At 42.1% G+C, this 25,821-nt stretch overlaps 1 protein-coding gene across 6 annotated transcripts in view; it reads right to left on the bottom strand.

Annotated features, from left to right (window-relative positions):
- Positions 1-20,212, bottom strand: part of Nubpl (NUBP iron-sulfur cluster assembly factor, mitochondrial) — a 326,050-nt gene extending 305,838 nt beyond the window's left edge. For 4 of the 6 annotated variants that reach the window (XM_052738504.1, XM_052738503.1, XM_052738506.1 and 1 more), the window contains exons 1-3: positions 20,069-20,212; positions 19,463-19,610; positions 16,857-16,891 (exon numbers count right to left, since the gene is read on the bottom strand). In XM_052738504.1, coding sequence (XP_052594464.1) covers positions 16,857-16,891; positions 19,463-19,610; positions 20,069-20,176 — 291 coding nt within the window. In that variant the 5' untranslated portion in view covers positions 20,177-20,212. Of the gene's footprint in view, positions 1-12,673; positions 12,771-16,856; positions 16,892-19,462; positions 19,611-20,068 lie in introns of those variants that run through there. The other 2 variants (XM_052738510.1, XM_052738508.1) reach the window with 2 other exon arrangements.
- Between the last annotated feature and the right edge of the window lie 5,609 nt (positions 20,213-25,821).

The following is a 25,821-nucleotide window of genomic DNA, read 5'->3' as shown; positions in this document are numbered from 1 at the left end:
ATTTTAACTGAAAGTTTAAAATGCTGAAACACAAAAGCTTCTCAAAGCATAATTCTCCTAAGGCAAAAGTGATCATTGGTAATTTATGGGAATTTGAGAAAGCCCTGGAACTTATTCAAACCTTTGGAAATTTCCACCAAACGTAATCTATTTTCAATCAGCTGGCAAGAGTTTCCTGGGTATGTAGCAATAGTCCAGGCAGTAGTGACAGCTCATCTGAGATGCAGCCCCTGACACCAGGGCCATTCTAATGGCAGATGAACACACGAAGGGAAGAGGGAGTGGGGAGATCTGGAACCACGAAGAAGGCTTCACAGAGGAAGAGACATCCAAGCAAGGGACCTGAGAGACAACAGGAGCTGACAAAGGCAAGAAAGACAGCTAGCCAGTGAGTGCAAAGGAAGAGCACCAGCCCAGTGCAGAGTGGAGGACTGGGATAGCCCAGTGCAGAGCGGAAGACTGGGATAGCCAAGTGCAGAGCGGAAGACTGGGATAGCCAAGTGCAGAGTGGAAGACTGGGATGGCCAAGGACAGAGTGGAAGACTGGGATAGCCCAGTGCAGAGCGGAAGACTGGGATAGCCCAGTGCAGAGCGGAAGATTGGGATAGCCAAGTGCAGAGCGGAAGACTGGGATAGCCCAGTGCAGAGTGGAAGACTGGGATAGCCAAGTGCAGAGTGGAAGACTGGGTATATCAACTTGAGGAACACTTAGTCACCAGCAAAAATGTTCCATTCCACTGAGGCTGCCAAGCTCTGGGCAAGACTAGGCAATAGATAGTAACCACGTTAATGTATTCCAATCTACAACCCCAACCCATTCGGCCTTCAGGTTATCACAGCCAGTACCAAGCACATGAGGGAAGAACTCGAGATAACCATTTGGGTCTTCCCCACTGAAGTTGGAGCACTGTAACAGTAACAGTAACCATTACAGTGCTTAACAGCCAACCCGTCCTGCTGCTCTGTCCAAATCCCTATCCCGCAGAAACTGTGAGTGTACTAAAATGGTTGTCCTTCACTGAGTAACTTTAGGGTGCACATCTCTAACTCAAACAGGTGGTGGCAAGGTGTAAACTACTCACTGAAGACTACATGGATGGAAGGGTTTAGAGAGAATCACGATGCTGGACCCATCTACATCATTGAAATTTAACCTATCGGTTAGAAATCAGATGCAAATGAGCAAGCCACATAAAAAATTCAGGGTTTTTATTAAAATGGATATTGACTGAAGAAGTCGTATTCTGAAACAAGGGAAACGTCTAAGGATGAGAAATGTCTAAGGATGGAGTAATACGAAAGAGAGGAAACTAAAGGGTCAGAGAAAGAAAAATCAAGACAAACATAATGCTGGGAAGGCCGGGAAATAGAGATTCTTCTCAGGTGCTACCCCTGGGGTGGACACTGTCAAAGGCGGGAAACTGAGTCAGGAGAGCGAGAGAACAGATATATTTGACAGACTGCTGGTGGGCGGAAGCAAAAACTGGACACTGTGACAATGAGTCAATGCAGGGAAGCTGAAAAGCAAAGGAAAATGAAGTCCAGGCTGTGTAACCAGTAGTCCAAGGGCCACAGACAGCTGAGAACCATAGGTGGCCACACACAAAACTGTAAACACTTAAAGTACTATAAAGTGTGTGTGTGTGTGTGTGTGTGTGTGTGTGTGTGTACATGTATACACACATCAAGATTAGGGAACCAACTTGGGTGCCACTCCAGAAGCTCACTCCCACCTTTGTTTGAGGCAGGTTCTCTCACTGGCCTACAACTTCAAGTAGGCTAGACTATCTGGCTAGAGAGCTCAGAGGATCTGGCTGTCTCCAAATCCCATCTTGCCATCAATGTGGTACCTGTTTTATTATGTGGATTCTGGGATCTAATTCAGGTCCACCACATATTTGAAAGGCAAGCACTTGACCAACTGAGCTATCTCCCCAGACCTTATAAATTTTGTTTTCTTGGAGTTGTTTTATCTTTGTTTTTGGTTTTGTTTTGTTTTGTAACTCAATTGCAGTTCTCGAGCATGGGTTTTGTAGATGACAATGTAGTGTCAATATAGAAAAGTCAAAGGGTTAAAAACACCCGGAACTAACATAGCTTGTGTAGAGTACGCTCAAGTATGGCTTGAAGAAGAAAACAAAAGGGAAGCCAGATGCTTGAGTGCAAACAGAGGTTTGCTGTGGGATGTTCTGTATGCTGTGAATGTGTTGCTCTGATTGGTTGATAAATAAAACAATGATTGGCCAGTAGCCAGGCAGGAAGTATAGGCGGGACAAGGAGAGAGGAGAATTCTGGGAAGTGGAAGGTTGAGTGAGCAGACACCAGCCCACCATCCAGGGAGCAGCATGTAATGGCACAAGGTAAAGCCATGGAACACGTGGCGACATATAGATTAACAGAAACAAGCTGAGTTTAAATATAAGAGCTAGTCAGTAGTAGGCCTGCGCTAATGGCCAAACAGTTTTAATTAATATAAGCTTCTGAGTGACTATTTTATAAGTGGCTGCAGGGTCTGTGGGGCTGGGCAGGACCAGAGAAAACTTTAGCTACAGAGGTTAATGAGGGTTAGTGATTCATTCACTCACCCAACACATACATTCTGTGTGTATGAGTAGACCTAAGGGAAAAACTTAGTAAAGACAGACTGAAGATGACCAGCAGGTACTCACACGTGAAAACTCCTAGAGGAGGAATGAAAGGCCGCGTCAAGAACAAAGGCTGAGATTGGGACTGAAGTCTCTCTGAGGCAGAAAGGGAAGGATGCAATGATGACTGAAGAAAGCGAGCTCTAATAGTGAGCAAGAACATGAAAGGGGTTATCAATAAAAGGCCACTTGTCAGGGGAAGAGGAAGCAAGAGCATGGGCTGGAAAAGAAGCAGCTGGAGTAGGACCGGAGATGTGTGAGCAGGGAAGACGGGAAGAGCATCCATGGCCACCGAGAGAAGCAGCTCCAGGCAAGGCAACTGGAGAATTACAAAGGCAAAAGCATCCTGGGCTTCAAAGCGAAACCTGTTTAAAGAGAGAAAGAGGTAGACTTGATACAAGTCAAAATCAAGGAGAGAGCGGTATACACTGGAAACAACAGTCTACTAAATAGTCACGCAGGCCCTAAATTAACTAAAGTAACAAGGGCAAGATCTTTTCAATTGTGTACGTACCATGCGGAGCATGGAGCCCAGGACACTACAGCCCTCAAGATAGAAATAAGCCTATGCATGAAAAAACAAGGAAAAGTTACTCATCAGAAACACACTGCACATGGATGCCTGTAGCGCTATGACAAAAATCAAATATTTGCAGGAAAAATCATGATTAATATTTCTATTTTTATCCTAAAAGAATGTCAATTTTGTAAAGATTCTTCTAATTGTAAAAATATTTTCTGAATCTCTCAGTAAATGTAAATAATTATGAGTTTCAGTGCACTTGTAAATATAAAATATTTCTTACCAAGAATTACCTTTGAATTTAAGAACAGAAAGCAAAAAGTAATGATTTTGCAATTGCTCCTCCAGGATTTGGTTTCTTGACCCAGCTCCCCCTCTACCTTTAAAATAATTATATGTTAAACATAAACAATGCATCTTTCGTTCCAACTAGCTTACCATGATACTGAAACAGAATGTTTTAACTAAGAAATGCCTGCTATAATGAAAACATTAAGAACAGGTTACATATTTCTTATCTACCCTCTTCCATATGGCACATGGCTTATCTCATTTTCTAAATGTCCTGTTTCCTCTGTGTCTACTGGCATCTGACTCTGCCCTTCTCCTTCCCAGCATTCTCAATTTGGCTTTCCTGGCTAACCTTATTCTGTTCAACTGCTGGCCAGTCAGCTTGTTTATTAAACCAATCATAGCAACAAGTTTTCACAGTGTACAAAGGGATTATTAAATAGCAAATGGAACTCATGAAACTGAAAAGCTTCTGTAAGGCAAAGGACACCATCAAATGGGGTACAGATCTATTGAGATTCTATTAGGAAAACAACCTGACTCAAATAAATTACATTAAAAACTTAGGCTTGCAGGGGCTGGAAAACTAGATCCATCTTTCCCACTCTATACTCCACCCCACCCCAAAAAGAGTCCATTCAAGATCTATTCAAAATGGATCAAATGTAAGGATAGAAACTTTGAAAGTGCTAAAGGAAAAGGTAGAGGGAACACTTGGGAATGCAATCACAGGCAAAGACTTTTTGAGAAGGACTCCAATAGCTCAGGAGATAATCCCAGGAGCTGACAGATGGGGCTACATGGAACTAAAACACATCTGCCCAGCCAAGGAAACATTCACCACAGTGAAGATGAAGATGTGGTCCACACAGTAAAAATCCTTGCCAACAGAGGTTACCATCAAGAAGGCTAAATCCTTTCAGCTGAATCATCTGCTCAATAAATGATCTAATGAACTAAACGGTTCTCAAAAGACCAGGGCAGGCAGAGGTGGGTTACAAATGAAAACCCATCGTACAACGAGCAGTCTACAGGAGGATGCTTTAATCAAACCCATCACTTTGCATGCTGACCCAAAAAAAACTTCAAAGAAGTAATATTTTTAAACAAAAAAAACTTAAGTTCATTTAAACAGAAACTGCTAGCTCCTTAGAATAAAAATGGCAGAACATACAGGTATGTTGGTATCTCATGTTCTTGTCTGTGAATTTAGTGAATGAAATGGTCCTATCTAGGGCTACTAGTAGCAAAAAAAAAAAAGAAAGAAAGAAAGAAAGGAAGGAAGGAAGGAAGGAAGGAAGGAAGGAAGGAAGGAAGGAAGAAAGAAAGAAAGAAAGAAAGAAAGAAAGAAAGAAAGAAAGAAAGAAAGAAAGAAAGAAAGAAAAAAAAGAACAGGATAACAAACCAGAATGTGGTCTTCTTACAATACAGATGCTAAAGAAAAGATAATAAATCTCATGAACTTCAATTAAGTGGTCACAACATCAGGATTTCGCATGTGAACTTGTGAGATACATCCTTGTACTCCCAATTCACACTGTGACTACATTGCAAATGATGATGTGTGAGGCCAGCTCCTGCACCTGCAGTCCTGTACCAGCAAAGACAAGGAGCCATCTTAGCACTGTTAGCATTGCCCGTATTCTGGACCCCATATGAGCACTCCACGTGCACTGTTATACAACTCTAGGAGGAAGGCAGAGGCAAAAGCCAGTCAGTGCACAAGTGTCAGAGCCAGAAACAAGGCCAGCTCTGCATGAAGACAAAAAGCTAGATGTGATCTACTTGATGCAGAAAATACTGTCTGAGTAGAGATACATATGTTCAGCTTTCCTAAACCCCAAACCTGCATCATTTGGGATCTGAGGGGTTTGTGTGTTCTGAAAAAGAGTCTCCTGTAACCCAGGCAAGCCTTGAAGTGGAACTTGCTATGTGGTCAGGATGACCTTGAATTCCTGATCCTCCTGCCTCTACTTCCCAAGTGCTAGCTAGGATTATAAGCATATCCCACCATACCCAGCCAAATCTGACTCTTGAGCTAAAATGTCCTAATCCATCCTAATATGATCACAGAACTTCAAAGGTTTAGGATAATATTAGTCACACAGAAAGAACATTTGTGAAAACATAGTACATTTGGAAGGAACTCATGTGAAGGCATTATATAATCACAGGACAAGACAAATACTTTGAGATAAACATCAATGGAAAAAGACACAAACTCTTTGAAGATAATACTGCTTCCTTTCCCAATTTTAAATCCAATTAAAAATCTACTTAATGAGTCATTCTAAAAATGTAAGAACTTAAAATTAAGTTTTGCTAAAACAGTCAAGTAAAATATACATTGACTTTTACTTTGAAATACTACTTACAGAAAGTGTTAATCTAACTGTTAATACTAAAAATTCATTTGCAACTTACTGTAGGATACACATTGTGCTAAGTATTTATGTGCATTATCTCATTTAGATTTTAATTACTTCACTTGTTTGTGGAAAGTAAAAAGCACAATTTATAGTGAACCGGCTACAGAGAACTTATTCAGCACTTGAATCTGTGTATATTTTGTATTGGAGAAGTACACACTCTTTATTCTTTCCTTGGTCACTACTCACCAAGCAAGAGCCAACACTTAGGAGATAGAAGCAGTGTAAACAGAAGTTCAAGGTAATCCCTAGCTACACAGGAAATACAAACCTAGCCTGGGCTATACAGTGAGTTTGAATCCAGCCTGGGCTATGAGACCCTATCTCAAGAACCAGAAACAAACAAAAAGCTCACCATGTGCCGTCTACTAAGGATTATAGATAAAGGGGAAAGACCGAAATCATTGTCTCCCAAATGTTCACAAACCAGCAGAGGAGGTAAGTGAACCCCACCACACAGAAGGTGGGGAAGCTGTGCTATTCTCAGAGGACAAAGACAGATAGATACAGGGAAAGGAGTTTGCTCTGAGCCTGAAATGCGTGGTTTGTGTCAAAGTGGTCCTCTGCAGCAAATGGCTAAACTCAAAGGTCTAGTGCCCAGGAGTAACACATTAGCATCCAACGAACAGGAGTCCTAAGCAGAGCTAAAATGACTGAGAATTGTAGAAACTGAGGCAGCCAAGGGGATAACAGAGTGACAAAAAGCTCAGGAGAGAAAGGGTTTATTTCAGTCTGAAGTTCAAGGGTATAGTTCATCCTGGCAGGGAAATTGACACAGCGGGAGCTTGTCGCAGCTGGTCACACTGTGCAAACAGGAAGTAGAGAGCCATGAATGCTGGTACCCAGCCCAGGGAATGGTGTGGTAGTTTGAAAGAAAATGGCCCCCAAAGGAAGTGACACTATTAGGAGGTGTGGCCTTATTGGAGGAAGTAGGTCACTGTGATGGCTGGCTTTGAAGTCTCCTTTTCTCAAGCTTCCCTCAGTGTGACAGTCAGTCGACTCCCTGTTGCCTGCAAGATGTAGCACTCTCAGCTCCAGCACATCTGCCTGCACGCTGCCATGCTCCCCATCATGATCATAATGGACTGAACCTCTGAAACTGTAATTGAGCCACCCTCAATGTCTTCTTTATAAGAATTGCTGTGGTCATGGTGTCTCTTCACAGCAATAGTAAACCCTAACTAAAACAAATGGCACCATCCCTCCCACCTCAACTGATCTAATCAACATAATCCTCACAGGCATGTCCGTGGGCTAAATAATCCCTCACAACTGTGCCCAGAGCCTGCCAACTTGAAAATTAACAGTAACCATCACAGCCACTATGGTATCACCAATGTTCCCATCCTATCACTGCTAAAGAAAAGCAGCTTTGTACTTACACACTGAAATCTAACTAGATACTCAATTCAACCACACAACGAAGATGTATTTTGTGCTATCCAAGCCATAAGCACTGTGCTAGCTGCTGCTGGAAGTAGCCAAGACTAGAGACAACCAACTTGGGACTTGAGTGAGACTGTTCATTTTGCTGTTTGGTTGTTTGTCTGGTTGGTTGGTTGGTTGGTCAGTCAGTCAGTTGGACAGTTGGTTGGTTGGTTGGTTGGTTGGTTGGTTGGTTGGTTGGTTGGTTGGTTGGTTGGGACAGCATCTCAGTATGTTGCCCAGGCTGGCCTGAAATGCCCAGCTCAAATGAACATCCTGCCTCAGCATCTCTAGTAGCTAAGACTACAGGCACATGACACACCACAGGCTTGATTTAAGATGAGTTTCACTATATTGCACAGGCTACAACAGGTTTTTTTCTTATTTTTAAGATTTATTTTTAATTGTGTATATAGTGTGAGTACAGGTGCCCTTGGAGGCCAGAGGCATCAGAGTCCTCTGAAACTGGAGTTACAAATGATTGTGAGTCACACAAATTCAGGTCTTCTGCAAAAGCAGTGCTCTTAACCACTGGGCCATCTTCCAAGCCCTACAATCCAGTTCTTAATGCTAAGAATCCAAACAAAATAGGAGCACTAGGTTGAAAGTGCAAGACCTAGGTTGTCATTCAATCTTCGTTCTGTTATTGTCTTCCTTGGTGACTTTGAACAAATCACTTAACTTCTATGGGCTTTCACTTCTGGTCTACAATGGGGATTGTAATAGTAGCTGTTAAATATAATCATAATGAGAATAAAGCAGCAGCAGTCAGTCTAAGAAAGGAGCTGGCACATAATTCACTTCAGAATATGCAGCTGATTAGGAGACCTGGCCCCAAGGTGGGAAGGAGAGCAATCGACCCAAACTGTACAATGTATGAGAGAAACCAAACACGATGAGGGGTGTCAACAGGAGGATTGGCTCACATTTAAACCCTGCAAAGGGGCTTCATTAAGAATGAGACTAGAGCCGGGCGGTGGTGGCGCACGCCTTTAATCCCAGCACTCGGGAGGCAGAGCCAGGCGGATCTCTGTGAGTTCCAGGCCAGCCTGGACTACAGACTGAGTTCCAGGAAAGGCGCAAAGCTACACAGAGAAACCCTGTCTCGAAAAACCAAAAAAAAAAAAAAAAAAAAGAATGAGACTAAGAGTCAGGAAAAGATAGACAGACAGAAACATCATGAAAGAGAAGCCAGAGGAGCCTCCTCAGAGAACCAACTGGGAGTCAGAAAATCCTAGAGCAGTCCTAGGAACAAAGGAAATATCAGACCTGTGTAAGCTTTGTGAAGGGGAATGGGAGTTTTACACCATGTGATCTAGTTCAACACAGTACATGTAACAACGAGCATGGAAGAACAAGGGGCTGGTTAGAACCATCAACTAGGGACAGTTGTTAGTGCTCTGTCCCAGGGAGAGGAGCAGGCCTCTGAAGACTGACCACTCACTTAAAGGGGCAGGCACCTGTTCTAACAGAACCTAGGCCTACTCCATTGCTATGAGGAGGAAATGAGCTAAGAAATAGGTCATGGGAACCATTCTATGTAAAATGCTAACTAATTACGTTAATATAGTAAGTGCTCAGTAAGCATTAGTTATGTTGTTATTATGAAAAAAAAATACTAAGCTGGTTATGCCATTAATCCCAGCACTCAGGAGGCAGAGCCAAACAGATCTCTGTGAGTTCAAGGCCAGCCTGATCTACAAAGTGAGTTACAGGACAGGTGCCAAAACTACACAGAGAAACCCTGTCTCAAAAAAAAAAAAAAAAAAAGAAGAAGAAGAAGAAGAGCCACATGAATGCAATAATAATAAAAAGCAAACAGTGCCATTGAATTTCACAGCATGGGAAGACACTTACTTGGAAAGAAATCAGAGAACATTTTACTGAGCTGTCCTCAGAGAAAGGCTAACTGATAAACTATCTGTGTGAGCACTATAAGCAACACACACATGCACATTAAGACAGTCCTGGATTTTTGTAAGCACTCAATTCCCCCACCCAGCCACACCCTTGCACAGAATATAATAACCAGGATAGTCAAAAGGCAGCCAGAAAAGAGGGCACAGAAAGCTGAAGGAAACTGTGCAGAACACGCCTGTAGAAATGCAGAAGGTTATAAAATGACAGAATGCTTTGCTTGCATAGCAGCAAAGGCTTCTGGGTGTGAATCTGAGCAGCACAGCTATGTGATTCCAACAGTTACGAGTGATCTGGCAGAGGATACTGGAAGAATTGGAGCACAGGCGGGAAGAGGGTCACATCATGGTGTGCTAGTCTGAGCTCCCCAAAGGCAACGACTGTGACTTCCCCATTTCTACAGCTTCCAAGCACAGTAGCTGAGACAGCAGACACTCAGTAACTGAGGTACAAGTGGATGAATGAGCCAGAGCAGCAACATGAGCCGTCATTAAAATGGGGTAGCAGAGACGGATACAGAGACGAGGATAAGTGCTGGCTGAGGAATGCAGCCAGGAAAGGTGCAATCAATGAAGGCCGCACAGCTGAGCCACGCCGCAGACTCAAACACAACTGCCTTCTGAAAACACCCCACCCCCACCGGAGACACTGCTCTTGTCTGAAATAAAAGCTACTCCTCGCGAGTAGATTTCCTATTTATTTGCCCTTGGATCTATTTCATCATTTTAAGATATCTCTGCCTTCCTTTTCTCTTTGCTGCTTTACAAAACTTTTAAGACTACACAAGATTGCTACTATTACAAAACAGAATCCTTTTTTTACAAAATACAGACTTATTAAAGGTCTTGATTAACACTTTCTCGTTCACAAAAGAAACTATTATAAAAACAATCTCAACTATACACCATCAAAACAATATAGCTGGGAACATAGCTCAGTGGTAGGGGACTGGCTAGCACACAATGGGCCCTGGGTTCAACTTCTACCACCACAAAAACACAGATAGCTAAGACAGGTATAGAGATACAGACACATAGATATAGATAGAGAAGAGAGAGAGACAGAGACAGAGACAGAGAGAGAGAGAGAGAGAGACTGACTCACTGCTCTTTCCCAACGTGCATTAAAATTATACTGTAGGGGCTGGAGAGATGGCTCAGCAGTGAAGAGCACCTGGCTGCTCTTCCAAAGGACCCAGGTTCGATTCCCATCACCCACATGGCAGCTCACAACTGTCAGTATCTCCAGTCCCAGGGGATCCTACACCCTTCTATGACCTCCATGGGCACTAACTACATGCCTGTGTATGGTACAGAGACATAAATGCTGGCAAGACACCCATACACATAAAAATAATAAATCAATGTTTTTAAAAGACTTTTAAAAAATTATACTGTAAAAGAACAAAACAAGTAGTTTAGAAAAATCAAGAAATATGGCCACGTGGTGGTGGCGCACGCCTTTAATCCCAACACTCGGGAGGCAGAGGCAGGTGGATCTCTGTGAGTTTGAGGCCAGCCTGGTCTACAGAGTGAGTTCCAGGACAGCCAGGGCTGTTACACAGAGAAACCCTGTCTCAAAAAAAAAAAGAGAGAGAGAGAAAGAAAAAGAAAAAATCAAGAAATATGATTGTCAGCATGCAGGTCAGTAGTATATCGGGTAAATGTTAGAGAGGAAGGGCCAGGGCTTGATTTCCAGTGTTGAGACATATGAACACATGTGCGTGCGTGTGCACACACACATTGTTTAAACATATCACTAGTATAATGTGGTAGTACACACCTGTAATATCAGCACTTGGAAAGCTTAGGCAAGGGGATTGTGAGTACAAAGGCCAGTCTGGGCTACAAAATAAATTCCAGGTAAGTTTGTACTACATAGTGAGATCCTCTCCCATGGAAAAATAAATAAATAAATAAGCTCACTGGCTCTTACATCAATATGGCTACCTAGACATGCATGCTGATTTCCCTTTTCTTCCAAACTCCACTGAAATAACAAGGGGAGAGCCACTTCCAGCCAAGCCATCCCTGTCCTACAGTAGGGGGCTACTGCAGATTAGACGGTTTTAAGAAACCCTAGATCTCTAGATCCATGGCTTCAGACTTTGGCACTGAACCTTCTAGAGGAGGGTTAAGACAGGCTGCATGGCCCTCTGCTGCATCTAGAGGAGAGTTAAGACAGGCTGCATGGCCCTCTGCTGCATCTAGAGGAGAGTTAAGACAGGCTGCATGGCCCTCTGCTGCATCTAGAGGAGAGTTAAGACAGGCTGCATGGCCCTCTGCTGCATCTAGAGGAGAGTTAAGACAGGCTGCATGGCCCTCTGCTGCATCTAGAGGAGAGTTAAGACAGGCTGCATGGCTGTCTGCTGCATCTAGAGGAAGGTTAAGACAGGCTGCATGGCCCTCTGCTGCATCTAGGATTTTTGATTTTTTAAGGTCTAAAGAAGGGCTGAACTTTTGTTTGTCCAAAATCTCCCAGGTTTACTGGTTCTGCTGGTCAGAAGGCACTATGAAAGCAACTATCCTACTATTCTACATAAACAGAGATCAAAAAGAGAAAAGAAAAAGAAAAAAAAAGCCACATTTCTCTTAATTAATTCTAATCCAACTCAGAGTCAAGGAAATGCTACAAACAACCCCCTCCTTTTTCTAAGAAACAATAAATTGAAAGTAAGAAACAGTCTAGGAAACTGGAGAAAGCAATCTCCAAACTTAAAACATGTAGAAGGGCTAAATAACTATAACTGAATAGAGAAGTGTGCAGAAGAGTTGAGGGACCTTGGGAAACACAAATGACGAACAGCCAACGAGCAGGAGAGGCAATGAATGCATGTGGTCAGTGCCTATCAGAAGGGATTCCACAACAAGGACAAACACATCAGTGCAGAGAAGTTTCTCCAAACGAAAACCACTCAGGGCCAATTTCCAAGCATGCAACACCTTTTAAAGCCGACAACCTAGCAAATATTTGTGACAATTTTAAACTTTAAAAGCCATAAAGAAAACCTTAAAAGCTTTGAGGGAAAAACAACACATGCTATTACAGAGTCATATGAATCAAAAAAGCATCAGGCATTTTCATTAGTACGTCAGAAGAAAATGGAATATTGTTTTCAAAGTTCAAAATGTGATTTTGAGCCTTAAATTTTTACATCTTTGATAAATTATCAAATACAAAGAAAGAATAAAGTTATCTTCAGAAATTAAAGAAGTAGGAGAGTTGACTTCCTGTATGTACTCATCGGCCATGTCTTTCTAAGAAAGTATCAAGGAAGCCCAATGGGCATCACTGAGGAAAGCTGTAATGGAGGCAGAATGCCACACTGCCTCTGGTTCCTTTCAGGTCCTCATATGACATCTGACTCTTGCCCCCTCACTCCCTATGATTAAGCTGAACCTACCAGAAAATCTAAAGTATCCTTCCTATCCCAATGACTTTACCTTAATCATGTCATCAATTCTTTTTCCATTAAAGGTAAGCTTCATGAAGTAAGATGGAGACACTCGTAGTCATTAATCTGCCCACCAAACCACAGAAGAACTCAAGGATGCATCCAGGAAAAGAAAAGAAAGGGCAGGGGAGGGAGGAAGGAAGGAAAGAAGAAGTTAATTCAAGAAAAAAGGGCAAGATGAGATGCAAGAAATTATGCCCCCACAAAGGAAGAGAGCTATAAAGAAATGGGTTCTTTAATTTGACCTGATGGTAGAATTTCCCTGAGGCAGGAGCATAGCTTTAAAGAAAGAGAATGGTATTTTTCCCTACTAGTCCAGTTAGGATACTTGGTTCCACAGTGACAGAAGTTTATACAAGCAAATATAGTGAATGGGTAATAATCCTCACATGTTCAGAAACCAGGGCCAAAATCTTGAGACATGAACATGCCTAGCTCTGCACTCTAGCAAATTCTGGATCCTTATCCCAGCAGTACACTTACATATGTAACACATTCCATTTTTCCATATGTGCTGTCCACAGGGAACTAAAACTGTCTGACAGGAGACAAGTGAGAAGCACAGGCACAGCTACACGCTTTAATAATTCTTACCTGAATTTCATATAAATATGAAATATGCTAGGACATTTTTAAAAATAGTAAGTTGAAAATACAAAACCATATGAAACATATTTCATATATATGAAAGGGTAATTAAAATAGATTATGAAATAGATGTATATTATTAACTAATGACTTGCAGGATTACATAATATGTTCAGTGTTCATTTTCAATTTTACTTTTAATACCTAAAAAACAGATAAAAACCTATCATAAATGAAAGTTTTTAAAAAGGTGTATTCGGATCAACTAGAGCTAAAATAAAAGATGAAGCATACTTTCTGGAGAACATGTATATAACTTACTTAGTATATAAGAATAGAATATAAGACTGCCATTGTGAGGCCAGCAAAATGGTCAGCCAGTAAAAGTACTCGCCACACAAGCTTCACAGCCTGAGTCTGATCCCAGAACCCACATAAAACACCAGAATGGTGGGGTGCATCTGTAATCCCAGAACTCCCACTGCAAGATAGAAGGCAGAAACAAGAAAATCCTCCGGAGTTGCAAACCAGCTAGCCTGAAGTATGTAGCAACGTAGTGCAAAAAAAAAAAAGGAGACTCTGCCTCAACTACAAGGTGGAAGGGACCCAAGTCCCAAGTCCTTTGACCTCCATACCCATGGCATATGTGTGCCTGCACACACACACACACACACACACACACACACACACACACACACGTCCACATGCACACACATGGTAATAGTAAATACAAATTAAAAGAAAAAAATGGATGCCATGGAGTGGACCTGGGAGGTGGCTCAGTGATAGAGCACCAGGCCTAGAATACACAAGGCCCTAGGTTCAAACCCTCAGTCCCAGGGGGAAAAAAATCCCATTGTACTTTGATTGTAATAACTGGAAAAGGGGCACGAACCTAAATATATGAAAAATCATATGGAAACCTATCACTATAGAAGCTTCCTAAAATATATACATATGTAAAAGTAATTTAAATAGTTACTATATAATGGGGGAGGCAATACCCCAACTAGACATCTTCTGCCACCTACAGTTCTGGGAATGGGTAACATCTTGTTGAGTAGTTGGCCAAAGATGTCCCGCAGACAGAAATAACACACACACACACTCCTGCAAACATCACAGGCTATTGCCAAGAATACCGGTTGCTCTCCATTACATGATGGTAAGGCCCTGTTGCCAAAGACAACACTTACTCGTATCACTGAACATGGAGAAATCAAGCTGATACCAACTAGACATTTCACCCCTCCTGACTAGTGTTCACAGTGCTGGAAACTACCAGAAACATACTTTGCACACTACCAGAGAAGAAAAGTAATCATCAGTTTCACCCAGCTATAAATCCCGACACCTACTCCTTCCTGAAGCTATACTGGTGCGATAGAGGCATAAATGTTATGGCAGTTACCAACCACTTTTTGATTGGATTTAAGGCCCACTCCATGAGATGGAACCCATACCTGACCCTGATAAAATGGCCAAGAACCTAGACCATACAGGTCATAGACCTAGAGAAAAACCTAATTCTATTATTCTGCTAAAGGAATGAACCAATATAATAGCTCCTAATGATGCATTTCTATACCTACAGATCAATGCATCACTCAACCCTCGTCAGAGCTTCTTCCTGCAGTAGATGGAAACTAGCACAGGGATCCACAATTGGGCAATGTGCAGAGTGAGACTTTGGAGCACTCAGCCACAAATGGGGTGTCTCCATCAAACCCCTCCCCTTGGACTCAGGGATCAACACAGAAGAGGCAGAAAGATTCTAAGAGCCATGAGTGATAGACGACTCCAGGGAACAGCATCTTCCAGACACAACAGGATGCATACACATATAAATGCAAAAAGATCCTGCACCAGTTGAAACCAGACAAAATCCCAGCACTGAGAAGGGGGAGTGGACACAAAGTCCCACCCTTCGCCAAGAAGCTATCTTCAACTGACACCTGTTGCAAAACAGAAACTCAATTTTCTTCAGTGGAGTGCCATGGGGTCCATCAACCACACTCCAAGGCCAGGAGTGGCTAGGCAACACGGAATAGACTCCATGTTTTTGTGTGCTTTTTGTTTTGGTTCAGGTTTTTTGCTTTTGCTTCTTTGGGTTTTGTTTTTGTCTTAATTGGTTTTAATTTTTAGTTCACGGTCTCTTTTGGTTTTGGCTGTTTTGTTTTCCTGTTTTTGTTTTTTCACAGGGAACACGAAGTTGGGTAGGTAGGGAGATAAGGAGGATCTGGGAGGACTTGGGGGAGGGGAAAGAATATGATCAAAATTGCTTTTAAAAATTTTTTCATAAAAAGTAACTAAGAAAAAATCCCAATGCCACTGTAGTGGGCCAGGGAGGTCCGTGGCAGAGCACCAGCCTAGAATGTATGAGGCCCCATACTCAACCCCACAGTCCCAGGAAAAAATAAATCCCATTGTCCTTTAATTGGAGTAAGTGGGAAAGGGGGAACCATCCTAAAGATTCACTCAAAAGAAAAGTGCTCAACCATGAAAGCAGCAGCTGCAGAATGGGGTATAGGGCTGGAGAGATGGCTCAGCAGTTGAGAGAAAGGTCTGCCTTTGCAGAGGACCTAAGTTCTGTTCCCAGAGTCAACATGGCAGCTCACAACTGCATGCAACTCCAATTCTAGGGATCTGGCCTCCTCAGGCTTCTGCATACACATGGTGATATAAATTCATGCAAACACACATATAAATAAAATATAAATCTTAAAAAAAGAGAAAAAAGGGGCTGGAGAGATGGCTCAGAGGTTAAGAGCACCGACTACTCTTCCAGAGGTCCTGAGTTTAATTCCCAGCACCCACATGGTGGCTCACAACCATCTGTAATGAGATCTGGCACCCTTTTCTGTATACATAATAAATAAATAAATCTTTAAAAAGAAAAAAAAGAATGATGGCTATCACAAAAATATGCATACACATGTGGGCTTAATTTGTATATGAAGAGATGAAAAGCTGAATGAATACATACAAAACTATCCTCCAGTTAATCCTATGATATAAAAGGGAGAATGGACAATCCCTCAGTCTTACATTATACACATATTCTATTCAAATTCTGCTCCAAAGGACTAACACTACTTTTAGGGTATCTTTTAACTTTTTTTAAATTGAGTTAATAAGTTGAAACTTATTTCTGCCTGGACCAGGCAGGCATTGGAGCACATGTTTGTACTCTTGGGACCTTGGTAGATGAAGCAAAAGGATTCTGAGCTAGCTTGGGCTACAAAGTTAAGTTGTAAGGATGCCTGGGATTAATGCTATGGGTCTAACCTCAAAAAAAAGAGTTAAACCCAGAATATTACTACCACAGATATGGACTATGCAGTAAACTTTTATTTTAAAAAATGACCTCTGAGAAAAACATGAAAGCGCATCATGGGATACATGACCAACATTTAATTGCAACATCACAGTTACTAGATGAAGCAGTACCAATGGCAGCATTTTCAGTCCCTTAAAAAACGTGCAACCAACTGAAGCTAGACTATACAGCTTCAGGCCACAAGGCTTCATCACTGCCTTAAAAACATGGCAATGCATTAGTATTCCTATTGATGAACACCTACCGAATCGTTCGCGGCCAGTGCGAGAGCAAGGTTCACTGAAAGAAACAGAGAGAATTCAGGTTAGTCACTTTCCTTCTGTGGAAATTCACTCACCTTTCAACATTTCCCTCGCTTGCAAAAGACCAAGGATGAGGAGAGAATGACAGAGACAGAAGACCAGAAGAAATCAGTTCAGCAGCTGCCAACAGACGCCTGTCCCACACTGCCCATTTTAAATAGCTCCCTTATAGTCTGTTACAACCTTGTTCAAATTCGGCACTTAGCTTTTCTTAAAGCAATGTTAATGGAATAGGTAGTTTCAAATTTTATTTTAAATAATTAACTGTTTGATAACTAATAGATATAGTCTTTTTATTTTTCTTTCTTTCTTTTTTTTCTTTCTTCCTTTCTTTATTTATTTTGGTTTTTTGAGACAGGGTTTCTCTATGTAGTTTTGGTGCCTGTCCTGGATCTCGCTCTGTAGCCCAGGCTGGCCTCGAACTCACAGAGATCTGCCTGGCTCTGCCTCCCGAGTGCTGGGATTATTAAAGGCGTGCACCACCACCGTCTGGGGCCTTTTTTTTTTTTCTAATAAATGCTGTTATAGGCATCTGAGTACCGAACTCACACATACACAAGTATTCAAAAAGCTGGGGCACTGTTCACAGAAGGAAGTGAGAAAGATAATGGTAAGGTAGTATGGTAGTCAAAATGCCGATGCCCGTGATTCTAGAGACAAAAAGGTGGAAGTGGTGTCCTCAAAAGCACAGTTAGCCAGCTCTGCAGCCGGGCTACAGCTGAGAAGAGAGAGCCCAAAGTACTATAAATTACGAGACTGATAGAAAAAAAAAAAATAGGTTCTCTAGCCAGGCGGGGGTGGTGCACACCTTTAATCCCAGCACTTGGGAGGCAGAGGCAGGTGGATCTCTGTGAGTCTGAGGCCAGCCTGGTCTACAAAGTAAGTTCCAGAACAGTCAGGACTGTTACACAGAAAAACCTTGTCTCAAAGAACCAACATACATACATACATACATACATATATACATACATACATATGTAAATGAAGAAATGAATAAATAAATAAATAAATAGGTTCTCATACTGCCCATTTTCCACAATGTGAATGCCATTTCCTTGCAGAACTATGCTGTCACTTCTATAAGGAAAGTGGTTGGAAGTATAAACTGCAAAGCAGACCTGAACCTGCCACCTCCTTCCATTGTATAACCCTGACTGCTATTTTATGTCAGTCTGCTCCCTGAGTTATAACATAAAGGGACCTCCTCCTTTGATAACTGCTGTGAGGATAAAAGAATACTGTATACAAAGTACTTCATCTAGGGTATGGTACTTATAAATCCACTCTTCTGTGTAACAGGATAATTCTAATTCCAGATACATAATAGGTTAAGCATCATCTAACTCTTAAGCAGAAACTTTCTTGGGGGCGGGGGGGGGGGGGGGGGACGACGGGACTCCTCAGGCTGCTGAGGGTGACAGCACAGAGCTGTGTGTCCCTGGAACCTTCACAATACATAATATTTACCTGCCAATATAGCTCAATGAGACTGAAGAAAATAAATGACTGCTAACGGGTAGGACTGCAAGAATGTCTCATAATGTCTTATAATCGCTTTAGAAATAAACAATTCCTTTTGGAAATAACTGTTATAAGTCTTGAGTGTAAATTCTATTTTAGAACTCATAATCTTTAGTGCTAAAACACCATCTTTGTGACAAATCTACAATCACCAAAAAGGGCCAGGGAAAGGACTCTCCATCACTACCACATTAATCCAGAAGATATGAAGACTAAATGGCTAGGTGGGGTGAGGGCTCGAAACAGGTGAACTACCCACCATGCAAGCACAAGGACCTGAGTGTAACCACAGCACCGGGAAGGACATGGGAAGAGACAGACAGCTCCTGAGAGCTCAGTGGCCAGTCAGACATTGAAAAAGAGCAATAAAGACACCCGATGTTACCCTCTGCCCTCCACACACATGCACCTGAACATAGGAACACACACACACACACACACACACACACACACACACACATACACACACACACACCAAAACACTAGATGGATAAAAAAACTAAAACAATGTTAAATCTCTTCAAGCATTCTCAAAGATTCTTAGCTTTTGGTGACTTTATAAATGGTACAAATGTTGTGATTAAATGAAAAAACGGGTCACAATAGCAAACATTCTCGTTGCAAATATACAACTATATGTACACTGATAGACTGGAAAAGAACAAGAATAATGTAATATACAATGACTAGTGTTTTAAAAGTAACAGCAACCAATTACTGAGAACCTCTATGAAAAGACAATGGGCTAAGTGATTAATTTAATTTGCATATCATCCTATGAAAGAGATTATCTCCACTTCCTAGTTAAGTGAACAGAATACCTGTAGACAACCTAACTACTTCTCACTGAATTGAGTAGACAATCTGGTAACGTGTTTACTTCAGCTCCCACCCATTATCAAACCCTAAGATAGAGAACCACAAGTTAGAAACGTCACAAATACCGAACTGAAACGTGATCATTTACAGTGCACTTGACAGCTGGCACAACTTCTTAATCAGGAGGGACATGAACGCCTTACAATACCTGCAGTGGTAGACTTTCCAACTCCACCCTTTCCAGAGGCCACAACAATAACTTCTCTAACACCTTCTATGGGCTTCTGCTTAGGAAGTCCTCGGGACATGATTTGTGTTCTTCTTTGTTTCAAGGCCTCACCCTCAGCGCCTAATAACTTTAAAAAAAAAAAAAGTGATTTAAATCAATCATCCTCATTACTGGATTAGTGTGCTGTAAAAGTGAAAACGATCCAGAGTTTGAGTATAACAGGGTTTTCTTTTCTAATTCTGTTCATCGCCACTAATTTAGCCTTTAGGTGCTATTTATCGACTGCCAATCTCAACTGCAAAGATAAATTGTTGGAGCTGAAATTTGTCTGCCAGGGTAAGCGAGGTTGTTAAAAACGCAAAGTGGCCTTTTTACCGAGGTAAGCCCTCCGTGCATTTTCCTTCTCGTTAACCTATTCACTAAATAACCCCACGCCAAGAGAGCAAGGTGCACCCCATACATCCCTCATGCTCAGGAGAGTTTGGGGACCACAAGCTCCAGACTCCTTCTAGGGGACCCGCTAGCGGGAGCTCGCAGGCGCCGGCGATCAGGCTCGCACCATCCCCTCCCGCGCTCGCCACACACCTGGCGCCCACAACTCAAGGCTCGGCGCCCCAGAGACGGGACAGCGGCCCCGCAAACACCCCGAAGTGACACTCTGCCAAAAAGCAATAAACGCCGCCAGGTCCCCATGGCGCGCGGCTCTTCCCGGGACCAGGGAGGAAGCACTTTGCGCCGGGCGCGGAGTAATGACGTCACGTGGCAACCCGTGGCTTCCCCTGCCTGGAGACGAGCCTGATTGGTGTTTCTTCAGCTCAGGAACCCCTTTTGCTTTAATTCTGAGGGTCACGAACTACAAACACTTCTGCGACGTTGGACCAGACATTTCTGAAGACTTTTCACACGTAACATTTCATTTTATCCTTCCAGAGTAGACAAGGAGACTTCAGAAATTTTTGTTTTGAAGTTTGGAGGGTGGCTTTATGCTGGGGATGAACCCAGGGCCTCCTTCACACTAGGCAAGCACACTACCAAAGTGTACATCGCCAATCCTTCTCTTGTCACTAATTTAAAATTTGAGATTTAGAAAGTTTAATAAGATTGACTCCCATCTTAGCAGAAATTTAAAATGCTAGAACTTGAAGATTTCATTTTCCTTACTGCATAGTACTGTATTTCATTTCCTTACTGCATAGTACGTCATTTAAATGCCTCTACTGTTAAAGATTTTTACAACACATAGTACTGTATATGGTCGCTTCAACACTGCCACTGTTAAGATGCTTACATCACACGTATACTGCGTGTGACCTACAGTAATACTCTGCCCTAAGCTCGTCACCGCTTGTGTTGCTGATGGTTCACAAGAGAACTGAGGATGCTTTACTAGGTTCAAAAATTTTAGCTAAATCAGAAAATAGGGCCAATAAAGAAGCCTCTTGAGAAGGAGCTTAAGGCTAGTAGTAAAGCGTTTGTGTAGCATATATGAGGCCCTGGTCCAATCATCTGCAAGGGGAATGGAGTGAAACCAGAGCTGGAGGGAGGGAGGGCATGGAATTTATCCGGGTGGAAGTAAGACTGTGTACATATAGATTTAGATACGCATCAGTATTCCCAAGGCAGATAAAAGAGCAAAAGCAATTACTTTAAGAAAAATAGCTCACAAGCTTATCCGGAAGCCAGACCCAGCCAAAGACGGCCGGAGGTATGGTTTCAGTTTGCCTTTGATCATCTTCGGAAGAATTTGTAGGGAGGGCTTTTATTTCTTCCATTTGCTTCTTATTTGTATTTGTCATATCAAAGATTCAAAATCAGTTTATTTTTCTCTGATTTAATTCTTACTCTTCATATCTTTATTATAGGCATAACAACATCAAAGAATTACCATAAGGATTAAATATTACTAGTCACGTGCCCTCGGTTCTTAAGCTCTGAGAAAGCCTTCAGCTTCTTGTTTACTCCTCTCAAGCTCATATCCTTACTGTTTCATTCCTTTCTTCTACTGTACACGAGGCTTGACATTTTCAGCTTGTCTTCTCTCACATATTCTTTCGAGGAGTATTTTCTCATGTAATTTTAATTTTAGATTTATTTCCAGCTCAGTTTTTATAAATGATAAGCAAACAGCACAGTTAAAAAGAGACACTATAAGAAGACTTCTGCCAAGCAGACCCAGGCCACACGAGCTAGAATGGGTGAGTAACCTGCCTGCCAGCAGAACTATATCCCTCCCCACATTCTGTCCCCCATAACCCTTCTTCTGACCCACACCATTCCAGCTCGTCCCCAGCCCTGCTGCTGGAGCCCTGACCTCAACCACGGCAGACTTCTGTCACTGAGGCCCAGTCCACACCAGCCAGAATGGATGAGTGACCCACCTGCCAGCAGAACTGTACCACTCCCCAGAGTTTGTCCCCCAGAACCCTTCCCCAGGCCCATGCCATCCCAGCCCATCCCTGGCCCCTCTGCTGGGCTCTGAGCCCCACCCTGGAAGACTTCCACCAAGCAGGCCCATGCCACACAAGTCAGAACCGGTGAGTAACCCACATGCGGGGGAACTGTACCCCTCCCTGGATTCTATCCCCATGACAGTTCCACAGGCCAACACCATCCCAGCTCAACCTTGGCTCTGTTGCGGCTGGTCCCTACCCCTAACCCCAGCAAACTTCTGCCACTGAGGTACAGACCACTCTAGCCACAACGGGTGAGTGACCCTCCTGTCCTGTGGCCCTCCCACTCCGATCTCAGCACCAACACCACTGGGTGCCTGCCCCCAACTCTGGAAGAATCCCACTGCTCTGATGCAGCCCTCTCCAGTCAACGAGTAGGTGAGTGATGCCACCACCCCACCTCCGCCAGCTGGACTGCTGCCACCCCAAGACCCACACTGAAGCCCAACCCCTCTCACCTCTTCATATCCACGCACCCCCCAAGTCAGTCCTTCCCCAAAATCCTGGCAGACTCCATAGGCCCAGACACAGTTCACACCAGTCAGAACAGCTCCAGCAGCTCTACAGGAGACCAGGCTGGTCCTAGGTACCACAGAAGAAGATTCAGGCTTTACTGGAGACCAGACTGGATTTAGAGACCCAAGGAAACTATGGGTTTACCAGAGGCCAGACCAGATCAAGGAACCTAAGGCCCCAAAAGCCCCTGCGGAGACACCCTACTACTGTACCTGGGGACTCACCAGTCACTAGCGCCCTTGGCCACTTAGGCCAGAAGACCAGAGAGGAAACAGAAGCCAAGGAGCAAAACACCCATCCAACAAAGGCAAACATGGGAATCAACACCTAGACCTGTAATCACCCTAAATCCAGATGCCTAAATGCCAGTGTAAGAACATAATCAATAACAGAAAGGGCAATATGGAACCGCCAGAACCCAGCTACCCTATGACAGCAAGACCTGAACATATTGACACAGCTGAAACATAAGAAAACAACCTTAAAAATAACTTCATGAAGATGATAGAGGTCCTTAAAGAGGAAATGATAAATTCCCTTAAAATTTTGAGGAAAAGACAAACAAAAAATTGGAAGAAATCAATCAATTAATCCCTTAAAGAAAGCCAAGAAACCCAAGAAAAACAACCAGGTGAAGGAAACAGTTTAAGACTTGAAAATTGAAATAGAGGCAATAAAGAAAACATAAGCCAAGGGAATTCTGGAAATGGAAAATCTAGGTAAATGAACAGGAACTACAGATGCAAGCATAACCAACAGAATACAAGAAATGGAAGAGAGAATCCCAGGTGTTGAAGTTACAAATAGAGGAAATAAATTTATCAATCAAATAAAATGTTAAATCCAACAAATTTTTAACACAAAACATTCAGGAAATCCGGAATACTATGAAAAGACCAAATCTAAGAATAATTGGAATAGAAGAAGGAGAAGAATCCCTGCTCAAAGGCCCAGAAAATATACTCAACAAATCATATAAGAAAAATTTCCCAACCTAAAGAAGGATATGCTTATAAAGGTACAAGAATAATACAGCAAATAGACTGGACCAGAAAAAAAAGTCCCCTCATCACATAAGAATCAAAACACTAAACATACAGAATAAAGAAAGAATATTGAAAAGCTGCAAAGGAAAAAGGCCAAGTAACATATAAAGGTAGACCTATCAGAATTACACCTGACTTCTTAATGGAGACTCTAAAAGCCAAAAGAACCTGGACAGACCTCTTGCAGACTCCAAGAGACCACAGATGCCAGCCCAGACTACTATACCCAGCAAAACTTTCAATCACTGTAGATGCAGAAAACATGACATGATAAAGTCAAATTTAATCAATATCTATCCACAAATCCATCCCTACAGAAGGTACTAGAAAGAAAACTCCCACCCAAGGAAGCTAGCTAAACCCACAAAAACATAGGCAATAGAAAGCTATACCCATGAAAACACAGGCAATAGATAATCCCACACCAGCAAAACCCAAAGGGAAACACACACACAAATACATACCACCACCACCACCACCAAGAACAACAATAACAACAAAAACAGGAATTAACAGTCACTGGTCATTAATGCCTCTCAATATCAATGGAATCAATTCATCAATAAAAATACATAGGATAAAAGAATGGATATGAAAACAGGATCCATCCTTCTGGGGCATACAAAGAAAACACCTCACTGTCAAAGATAGACATTACCTCAGAGTAAAGGATTGGAAAAAAAGCAAGCTGGTGTAGCTATCCTAATATCTAACAAAATAGACTTCCAACTAAAATTAATCAAAAGAGATGGAGAAGGACATTTCATATTTATCAAAGGGCAAATCCACCAAGATGATGTCTCAATTCTCAACATCTATGCCCCAAATACAAGGGCACTCACATTTGTAAAAGAAACATTACTAAAGCTTAAATCACATATTGAATTCCACACATTAATCCTGGGAGACTTCAACACCCAACTCTCACCAATGGACAGGTTGTACAAACAGAAACTAAACAGAGAAATAATGGGACTAACATGTTATGACTCAAATAGACTTAACAGACATCTATAGAACACTTCGTCCAAACACCAAAGAATATACCTTCTTCTCAGCACCTCATGGAACCTTTTCCAAAATTGACCACATACTCAGTCACAAAGCAACTCTTAATAGATACAGAAAGAATTGAAATAACCCCCTGTATCTATAGATTAAAGCTGGAGTTCAACAACAACACAAACTACAGAAAGCCTACAATCTCATTGTCTTAGTTAGGGCTTACTATTGCTGTGAAGAGGCACCATGACCACGGAAACTCTTATAAAGAAAATATTTAATTGAGGAGCTCTCTTATAGTTTCAGAGGTCGAGTCCATTATGATCATGAAGGGGAGCATGGTGGCATGCAGGCAGATGTGGTACTGGAGCTGAGAATCCTACATCTTGACTAAGAGGCAACAGGAAGTCAACTGACTGTCACACTGAGTGAAGCTTGAGAAAAAGATCTCAGAGCCCACCCCCACAGTGACACAGTTCCAACAGAAGGTGTGGCTTAGATTAAAGGTGTGCCCTCCAGCCTCAAGGTCTGGATTAAAGGTCTGTGTCATCCAGCCTCCTCCAACAAGACCACACTTCCTCCAACAAGTCCACACCTCCTAATAGTGCCACTCCCTATGAGCATATGTGGGGCAAATACATTCAAATTACCACATTTGTGGAAACTGAACAACTCTCAACTGCATTACCACTGAGTAGAGGAAGAAATAAGAAATTAAAGATTATCTAGAATTCAATGAAAATGAATGCACAACATACTGAAACTTTTGAGACACAATGAAAGCAGTGCTAAAAGGAAAGTTCATAGCACTAAGTGCCTACATAAACAATTTGGAGAACTCTCATACTGGCTACTTAACAGCACACTGAAAGCTCTAGAACAAAAAGAAGCAAACACACCAAAGAAGGGTAGACAGCAGGAAATAACCAAACTGAGGGAGGAAATCAATAAAATAGAAACAAAGAGAACAATGCAAAGGAAAGAGTTGGTTCTTTGATAAAATCAATAAGATAGACAAGCCCTTATCGAAGCAAACTAAAAGGCAGAGAGAGAATATCCAAATTAACAAAATCAGAAATGAAAAGATGGAAATAACAACAGACACTGAGAAAATCTAAAGAATCATTAGGTCATACTTCAAAAATCTATACTCCATAAAATTGGAAAATCTAAAAGAAACGGACAAATTTATTGATATATACCATATACCAAAGTTAAATCAAGATCAGATAAACAATTTAAACAGACCTATAACCTCTAAGGAAATAGATATAGCCACTAAAAGTCTCACAACCAAATAAAGCCCAGGCCAGGTGGTTTCAGC

Source organism: Peromyscus californicus, unplaced genomic scaffold (genome assembly GCF_007827085.1).
Source record: "Peromyscus californicus insignis strain IS unplaced genomic scaffold, ASM782708v3 Scaffold_15__1_contigs__length_86483966, whole genome shotgun sequence".
NCBI lineage: Eukaryota > Metazoa > Chordata > Mammalia > Rodentia > Cricetidae > Peromyscus > Peromyscus californicus.
The sequence above is the reverse complement of the archived record's forward strand: the minus strand, read 5'-3'. Positions and strand labels throughout refer to the sequence as shown.